The sequence below is a fragment of the Triturus cristatus genome, chromosome 6 (genome assembly GCF_964204655.1).
Source record: "Triturus cristatus chromosome 6, aTriCri1.1, whole genome shotgun sequence".
NCBI lineage: Eukaryota > Metazoa > Chordata > Amphibia > Caudata > Salamandridae > Triturus > Triturus cristatus.
In genome coordinates this window covers 791,533,043-791,542,626 of record NC_140589.1, presented here as the reverse complement: position 1 = coordinate 791,542,626, position 9,584 = coordinate 791,533,043, and the positions used below count along the sequence as shown (strand labels likewise).

Below are 9,584 nucleotides of genomic sequence, written 5' to 3'. Positions count from 1 at the left end.
GACTGGACAGTCAAACTTAATTACACTGTTGATGTTTGTGTTATACTCTACTAAAATACACACACCTTATATTGAGTTTCGTCCTGAGTTATCATTCACTTCTACCTGGTGAGTCAAAGAGGCTTTAAGAGTTTTATTTTCCACTACAGATACACTGTTTGCTACTATCCTCAGCTGCCTCCCTTTTAGCTGTGCTTATTGGCCACTGTGGCCGGTGGCGCAGTAAAGGTGCCATTGGCCTAAGTGCAAGCAAGAACAATGTTCCCGCCCCCGTCTGCTCGTTCAGTAGTAAAATAGGTACCACTGCACCTGCTGCATCATTGATAGCTATGTCGCGGTCTGTAGCTGCCTGCTCTGGGCAACATTGCCTACATATAAGAAGACAAAGCATGGAAGGTGAAATTTTAAACTAAAGTGAATAGAGAATCAGGCAAGAAAGCAGGCACAATAATTTGAGATTGAGAAGGAGGAAATGAAAGGAGAAACAGTGAGAGAAATAGTGACAACAAACACACATAATTTTCTTTTTGTTTTATACAAAATAATGGAGGGCAACAAGAATGTTTACATCCTCGTTTCCGGTTTCGAACGTCAGGTAGCATGTTGTGATCGGTTTAGAGAGGTAGCAATAATCTGGCATTTTACATAAATTTAAGTTCAGCAAACATGTCTCCAGGATCAGTGCATATTTTCTGACAAACACATGATGTGATCCACATCATCTTCCACTTGAAGGACCCTTCTTTTGGGCAGTCAAACTGTACGGTGATCATTATGGACTTGTTGGGGACGCAGCACCTCTTGTCTGTGCACACGCCACAGTAGGTAGGTTTGTAACTCCGTTTGGTGGAACACTCCGACAGAACCAGTTTTTCAGGTTTAGCTGCTTGAAATGTGGGTTGACATGTTTTTCCTTTTGGGATCTATAATAAAAGCAAAACATGTTTGATGTAAACATACCACTATAAATAGAACCCTTCAGAATTAATCTTTCGTGCTTGAACAAATAAACTCTTCGGTCGTCAGGTCAGGGATGTGTTTAATCAAAAAACGGATTTTAGAAATAGTGGATTAAGATTCGCTGATTAGTCACGTGATTGTATGGTAAGGCTCTTAGAAGCATAGCTCGCCACTCTGTCTCCTTGTTCGAATTGTTTCCTGAGGAATTACTGCACTAAACTTGGTCGAGTCTTTTATTGAAATTATTGAATTGTGGCTCCAAATTCTCTTAATTTCAATTGGCCACTTTCATAAACATATAAAGCACACAACCTCTTTTAAGGTATTGTGTATGGCCCTGTAGGGCTGTATAGCATGCACAAAGGTGATACATATTTGAATGTGACAAAAAGCTTGATGATTGAGTATGCTTTTGAGATGCACAAATGTTCCTTATAAACCCCAAAGGAAGGTGGAATGACAATCCAATTAGTCAAGAGCACAAGGGGAGTTTGTGATACTCCTTTGGGTGGAGTCAAAACCCTCTGTATGTAAAATTGGTAACAAAATATTGTACAGACATCTGTACTGTCAAGAGAGACCTAAACCGGTAAGTTAATTTTACTAGAGTGAAGGAGGGTTAAGAATCCGACAATATTGTCATCGAAGCCTCTTGCTCTCAAAGGGAAATTCCGCAGGGTGGGGGGCGATCCCTGAACAAGTGTGCATATAAATCTTGATATATATTATAGTGATTAATTTTTTGATTATATGTTCTTTTCCTGCAGATCATGTGTGTTTGAATAACCATCATAATAGTGAATATCTTTGGTGTAAAATGTTTTACCTATGTGACGAGGAGGTACATCCCTAACATTGTATAACATACAATAAGATAGGTGTGAGCTCCCTGTTCACCTCACAGCTAGCTATACTTAAAAAAAATTGATGAACTGTGTAATACTCTTCGTACACTTATATATTATATATATTATATTATACCATTGCTAGGTGACACATTAACTTCACAATCTGAAAGTTATAGATTCCTTACCTTAGAATTACCCCTAGGTGTCAGACTGGATCCAGAGAATTTTTCTGTAGCAGTACCCCTGGGCGTCGGTAGGTGGTGTCGGTCGACTCCGCATCCGTCGTTGCATCGTGCTCGCCGGGATGAAATCACAGCATCTACTTAGACGCCACCTTTGCGCGCTGATGTCAGTTCTTTCTTTTACCACGCCAGCCAGCGCAGATCCGGAGAGAAGGTTGCCCTTAGTCATTTTTTGACGAAACTTTTTTCAACATCTTTTTTTGAGTCATTCGACTCCTGGTAGCATGAGGTATGTTCCGATGGTCGGACCGGCTTCAAGCCGTATGACTCCTGTCACAAATCGGTGCCTGTCACGGATCCGCACCTCGTGTGCCTCTAATGCCTGGAGCGTGACCACGACCCGAATTCGTGCTCCGAATGCGGGCCATCAATCCGAATTCCTTGCGGGTGCGGCCCCGAAAGCTCTTGGTGACCCGGCAGTCCGCTCCGCGTTGTTCGAGGTCCTGGTCAAGAGGAAGGTCTCAGGACTGGTCACAGAGCCACCACCACTCCTCATCGAAGTCTTCACACCCCTCGGTAAGTCGAAGCGCAAGAAGAAGGTCAAGAAGCATCGTCGCTCTTCGCCTTCTCCCTGTCCGTCGGCTGACGAGATGCAGGACCCGGAGCGTCGTTGCTCTCTGGATCCGTCTTCAGAGCCCACTTCTGGGACAGCTCTGCGCTTCCCTCCTTTTCCCGGAGCTGGAGCGTCCCCCTGCCCAGCTTCAAGCTGTTTACGAAGCGCTCCATAGTATTTTTGGGCAGCCCGTCTCCGCCGGCGCTCCTTCAGGCCCGGCAGACTAGGTCCGGATCCAGATCTGCGCTGGTCGACCTCACGGTTCGTTACCTGGCGCCGATTCCAGTGACGACGCACCCGATGTCAGTTGTGGCCCCAACTGGCGTCGAACCCAGCCTCACCCCCGACTTGGACACGGTGCCGGATCGACGTCTCTCAATGTTGGTACCAGCACCGAATGGTACTTTCATACTGCTGTTCATCCCTGGCATTCCCTATCGCCCGCAGTGGCAGCCAGAGGAGGGTGAGGAGGACTGGGAGGGGTCTGTAGACCCTTTATCTGACCAGCTTGACAAGCCGGACTGGCGAGAGGAACTGGGTGATGCCAGTGGTTTGGATACCTCCCTGGAACTTGGCATGCTCTCCCTACCTACCATAGCTACAGAAGAGGGAGCTTTGTATGCAGTGATGTTGCGTAGGGTGACTGAGGCTTTGGGCCTGGAGCTTCTTACGGTGGCAGTCAGGACTAACCTTCTGACAGAGGTACTTCAACCATCAGCGGCCTCTTCGGAACCCCTGCTGCCTTTTAATGAAGCCCTCACCGACTTCCTTCTGAGTACTTGGTCCAAGCCCAGCACAGGGGCACCTGTGGACAGGATGATTTCCCGACGCCTCCGCCAGTCCCGGGCGACCCACTTTTCCTCTCCCAACACCCTACTTCCGAGAGCTTGGTGGTCCAAGCCTCATCTTCTAACGGCGCATTCCCTACTGCTCCCCCAGACAGGGAATCCAAGAAGCTGTACCACCTTGGGAAGTAGATGTTCTCTTCCACCAGCTTAGCCCTGCGGTCAGTGAACACCGCATGCCTCTTGGGCTGTTATACCCATACGGTGTGGGATACGGTTGCGCATGTTCTGCCACAGTGCCCGGAGGAGGAGTGGGCCGTTCCCACCCATGCAGTGGCAGAGGGTCGAGACGCAGCTAAGGTCTCCATTTGGTGTGGGCTGGATACCGCTGACTCTGGGGGAAGAACAGTTTCCACATCAGTAGCCTGGAGGAGCTATGCCTGGTTGAGGACGTCTGTTTTTTGGGGGATGTCCAATCCACCCTTCTGGACATGCCCTTTGATGGTCATTGCCTGTTCGGTGACAAGGCAGACTCATCACTCGAGCGCTTCAAGGATTCTAGAGCTACGGCCAGATCCTTGGGCCTGACGGCCACCTCTCGCCCCACGCAGTCTGCCTTTTGCCCCTTTCGTAGAGGGTGCCCCACCATGTTCCACCCAATCCACAGGGCCACGCAAGTTACCCAGCCTCTGCGTGGCTGCTGACGAGGGACCCAGCAACGCAGGTTTTGGGGCCAGTGGGCAGGCCAGTCCACCCATGCCACCCCTGCAGCAGCCTCCAAAACCTCCTAGTCTGACCTTTCAGGGCCACCAGAGGCCAGTGAGTGTCAGGGTTCGTCATCGCCTCTCCCACTGGCAAAACATCAAGTCGGACAGGTGAGTTTTTCAGATAGTCCGAAGAGACTAGCCCTCCCCATGCCACTAACACTCCATTGCATGTCGGAGGATCATGTGGCCCTTCTCTGCCAGGAAGCTGTAGTTCTCTTGGCCAAGGGAGCTATCGAAAGGGTCCCTGTGCCAGAAGTTGATCATGGTTGTTACTCCCACTACTTGCTGGTACCCAAGAAGGACAAAGGCTTGCGTCCTATCTTGGACCTCAGGGCCCTCAACCGCTTCCTCAGGAAGGAGAAGTTCAAATTGCTCACTTTGGCTTAGGTCCTGTCGGCCCTCGATCATGGGGGACTGGATGGTAGCGTTGGACTTGCAGGACGCCTATTTCCACATCCCCGTCCTGCCAGCCCACACGCGTTACCTACGGTTCACGGTAGACCACGAGCATTTTCAGTTTACCGTGCTGCCTTTTAGCCTTACCAGTGCCCCTCGGGTGTTCACAAAAGTGATGGCGGTGGTCGCAGCTCATCTGCGCAGATCAGAGGTTCCAGTCTTCCCCTAGCTCGATGACTGGCTGTTGAAGGCGAGATTGCCCCAGGCTGTTGTCTCCCACCTCCAGACTACGGCATACCTCCTGCCCTCGCTGGGGTTCCCTATCAACATGCCAAAGTCACACCTGATTCTCTCTCAGAAACTCCTTTTAATCGGAGCAGGTCTGGATACAGCGCAGTTGCGGGCTTATCCTCCTGAGCAGTGAGTCTGGGATATTCAGGCTACGATACCTCTAGCCCAGATTTTGGTGAGAATGACCCTGAGGCTGCTGGGCCTCATGGCCTCCTGCATCCTGCTGGTGGATCATGCCAGGTGGCACATGCGGGCTCTTCAGTGGGACCTGAAGTTCCAGTGGGTGCAGCATTAGGGGAATCTTTCCGATATCATCCAGATCTCGGAGGGGACTGCACGTCAAGTGCAGTGGTGGCTCACAAACCAGGATTGGGTCAGCGGCAGATCCCTCTCTCTTCCCCAACCAGAGTTCACAGTAGTGACAGATGCGTCACTCCTGGGATGGGGTGGCCACCTGTGAGAGGCAAGATCAGGTTTCTTTGGTCTCCGGCGAAGTCTGGTCTCCACATCCACCTTTTGTAGCTTCGGGCAATCAGTTTTGCACTGAAGGCATTCCTTACCTCTGTCAAAGGAAGAGTAGTGCAGGTGTTCACAGACAACACCACCGCCATGTGGTCCTGCAACAAACAGGGCAGGGTTGGCTCGTGGACCCTAAGTCAAGAGGCTCTTCGCCTTTGGACATGGCTGGAACATCAGTGCATGTCCCTGGTGGTTCCAAACCCAGCAGGTTCTCTGAATGCTAGGGCGGACAAACTCAGCTGCCGGTGCATGGTGGATCACAAATGGCATCTTCACTCGGAGGTGGTGCAAGGTCTTTTTCAGCATCGGTTAGATCTGTTCGCCACCGAAGACAACGCACAGTGTCAGCAGTTTTGCGCGTTGGAGTTTCCACGGCACCTGTTTATAAATAACTCCCGCCTTTACCCGAGTTTGTTGCTCGGACTTGTGTTGGCGAGTTGAACCAGAGAAGCTGACCTGGTGTGTAACGAAGTAAGTGTCACTCCCGTAAAATGTAGCACGTAGGGAGTATAGATGGATGGCCTTTGGTCAGATTCTTTACAACTTAAAATTTGGCGTTTTTAACAACTTGATGTTGTGTTCTACTTGGTTTCAGAGTATAGAAACACAGATGTAAGCGGCTGCTTCTTAGTAAGTAAAAACGGCTGCTTTTCAGTGGCGTTTGATTTTGATTTTGTTGTCTCTGATTTAGGTGATTGGGTTTGAGGATTTTGTTCTCTCGTTTTCATTCGTTGCTGTCTTTTGATATTTAGTGTTTCCGTGAAATACAAGACAGGATAACGAGAGTAAGAATTAGAATAAGGGAGTAAGTACTTACAAGTCTTCCTTATATAAGTGTTAGATGCACTTCATGGTGTTTTGTGATGGTAGACTAGTGGCACTATGGATTGTGTTTTATGTTTTTTCACATTGTGGTTCACATATTATTTTGGTGGCCATATCGTTTGGGGACTGGGTATCTCTACACCTTTTGGGTGGTGTAACTGGGACACACCTGTTGACCTGTCTTCCTTCACTGTAGTGACAATACTATAAGTTGAACTCGGATATGTAAAATTAAAATTATGTGCTGAAATTTATGAGTTATTTGTTTAAAAATAAAAATGTGTGTTATCTGTTATTTATACGTATGTACTTCTACATTAGATACATGGTGCAACTTTTGTCCTGATGATGGTCTCGAGGAATAATCTTGCAGATAAGGAGACCGAAACGTCGACGCTTTGACACTGTTTTGATACAAGAAAAAGCCATTTAATGTTTATATACATTATAATTATTGAAACCAATGGTTTGTGTTATATGACCAACTGTGGATGGTACATATTTAAGAGGAAAAGTGTCAATAACTACTGCTGATGTTTTTTATTGAAACAGTAGTTTGTGTTGCCAATGTTCAAATTTGTTGTGTATATTACGCACGTTTGTGCATGAAATCAATGAAATATTCTAGAAAAGATTAATTTCAGATAAAAAACAATACAAAAGAATGAACTATGTCTTTTTTGTATTTTGTTGTTTATACTTGAGTTTTTTTGATAAATCAAGTTCACCACGGTGACTGTTCAAATAATTAATAGTAGCTGAATAAATCCTCAAGGATTATTATTGTGTTGATATACTATACCCAATTCCTTGGGGTTGAGTGGGTTGCCCTATTGTTGAGTATTGGAGTTTCCAAGGTGGCACTCGCTTGGCGATGCTTTTTGTCGCGAGTGGAATTGTGGCCTCCTATATACCTTTCCGCCTTTACCAATTCCGCCCAGAGTGCTGAAGAACATCAAGCGCAACCGTGCCCAAGTCATTCTTGTGGCTCCAGACTGGGCACGAAGAGTTTGGTACCCCGAACTCTTGAGCATGGCCATCGATCCTACGATCAGACTGCCTCTTTGGGAGGATCTTCTGTCACAGAGCAGGGGACGGTCCTCCACCCGAACCTGTCCAGCCTCCATCTCCTTGTGTGGAGATTGAGTGGCAACAGTTGACAGCTTTCAACCTTCCCCCCCCAAAGTCTATAATGTCATCTTGGCAGCCAGGCATCCCTCCACTAAATTTGTGTATGCCTGTAGATGGAACAAATTTGTCGCATGGTGCAAAGCAAGGACTGTGGATCCCCTGTCTGTCCCTCTTTCAGAGGTTCTCCTCTTCATTCTATCTTTGGCCCATCAGGGTTCTGCTCTGGGCACTCTTAAAGGCTACCTTTTGGCTATCTCTGCCTTTCTGCGCCTTCCGTATCAGTTTTCTCTTTTCAAGTCTCCGAATGTAAAGAGATTTCTAAAGGGCATTACTCATCTCTTGCCTCCCTCCCCTCTCGTAATGCCCCAGTAGGACTTGAATCTTGTTCTTACTTATCTTATGTGTGCTCCCTTCGAGCCACTTCATAATTGTCCTCATCATCTTCTTACCTTGAAGACCGCTTTCCTGCTTGCCATCACTTCTGCTTGCAGGGTGAGTGAGCTTCAGGCTCTTTCCTCTAAGCCTCCTTTTCTTGCAGTTCCTCTGGACTAAGTGGTCCTTCGCACTGGCCCTCTTTTCTGGCCAAAGTGGTTACCCCTTTTACATAGGTCAGACCATCACATTGCCCACCTTCTTCCTGCCTCCGCACCCTTCCAAAGAGGAGGAGAGACTCTACTGTCTGGACCCAAAACGTCCGCTGTCAACTCTTCGTGGGTTATGTGGGCGCCAAGAAAGGTCGGGCTGTGCACAAACGTACCATCGTGATGGGTTGTCTTATGGATCAAAGCGCCCACTCTACCAGGGCGACGTCAGCCTCTACTGCTTTGTGACGTGAAGTTTCTTTGCTTGACATCTGCCAGGCAGCCACGTGGGCATCCCTGCCCACGTTCACAGCACATTACTCCCTGGATGGCCAAGTCCGGAGAGACGGCAGGACTTTCTGGTGTGAATGTAGTTCGCAGACCCACCTCTGGGGTTGCCACTGCTGGGGTATCTATTCTAAGGTAGGACTCTATAACTAATAGTTTCTTTCAAATAAACAAGTTACTTACCTTTGGTAACAATGTATCAGTAAGAGACATGTATTAGTTATAAATTCCTTACCTCCCCACCCATCCTCCCTATTCCACGATCTGACTTCTAGGGAAAGGGACTCCCTTCCAGGGCTCTAGTTTTGTGCACCAGTGGTCAGTGTCTTGCATGGCTCTGTGTTTCTGGCGTGGAAAGTTGTGTCAGCGCACAGGGGCGGCATCTAAGTAGACACCGCGACTTCATCCCGGCGACCACAACGGCGAACGCAGAGTGGACCGACATCACCTACCGACGCGCAGGGGTACTGCTACAGAAAAATTCCCCGGATCTAGTCTGCCGCCTGGGGATAATTCTAAGGTAAGCAATCTATAACTAATGTATGTCTCTTACAGATACATTGTTACCGAAGGTAAGTAACTTGTTCATCTGTTGAATCCTTTCTTCCTTTCCAGTTTGTAAATCCCTCTGGCTAAAGGACTGGGAACGAAAAGCAGCTATGGCAAAAATGTTCAAACCAGCCACACTCCCTATTCTCTCATCTCGCTTTCCTATCCACTCTCTTTCTCATGTGTGCAGTAATTGCCTGTATGAGCTGGAGAAAGTGGCCAGTACTGGTGGACCTCTGCCTTTAAAAACCAGCCTCCAATGGCTTCGACCACTGAGCAAATGACCAGTGGATAGATGGGCCATACATCCATGCAAACAAGTCATGTTTTAATATTTTTGGTTATTCAAATGTGACTCTGGGCTGAAATTAGGCTTTGCTGATTCTTTAAAATATGGGAATTAAGCAATACATTTAGTGAATGGTCCCACCTCCGAGCACAACAGCGTTTCCAGATCTGCCAACTACCAGGCATGCAGACGTTATTGTAATGCATTTCAGTGCTCATCCTCCACATTCCCACACTAAAATTCATTCTCACACTTTTTTAGCTCCTTTGAACAGTGCTTGAGGTGCTTTGATTTCAGCATGGCTAATTGTTTGTAACCTCTCTGCAGTGAGAGCCACGCCCAGAGAAAAGGTGGCTTGGTTTTCCAAGGAAACCTGCTCTGGTCCCGGCTTGTTACAATGTATTTCTCTGGCACATCCACATCCACAATTATCACATCATCTCTGGAGAGCACAGGCTGAGCAGCAGCTCTTGTAAGCACATTTTGAAGGCTCATGGTGCTGTGTATTCCCAGAAAGTGCCCAGCCAAGAACTCTGTGCCACAGGCCCTCTGTGACACCA

General features: G+C 47.8%; 1 protein-coding gene across 2 annotated transcripts in view; it reads right to left on the bottom strand.

Moving 5' to 3' along the window:
* Positions 1-534: 534 nt before the first annotated feature.
* Positions 535-9,584, bottom strand: part of CCN6 (cellular communication network factor 6) — a 185,436-nt gene continuing 176,386 nt past the window's right edge. The window contains exon 5 of one of the 2 annotated variants that reach the window (XM_085609264.1): positions 535-923. In XM_085609264.1, the coding sequence (XP_085465390.1) occupies positions 642-923 (282 nt within the window). In that variant the 3' untranslated portion in view covers positions 535-641. The remainder of the gene's footprint in view (positions 924-9,584) is intronic. The other variant, XM_085609263.1, reaches the window with a different exon arrangement.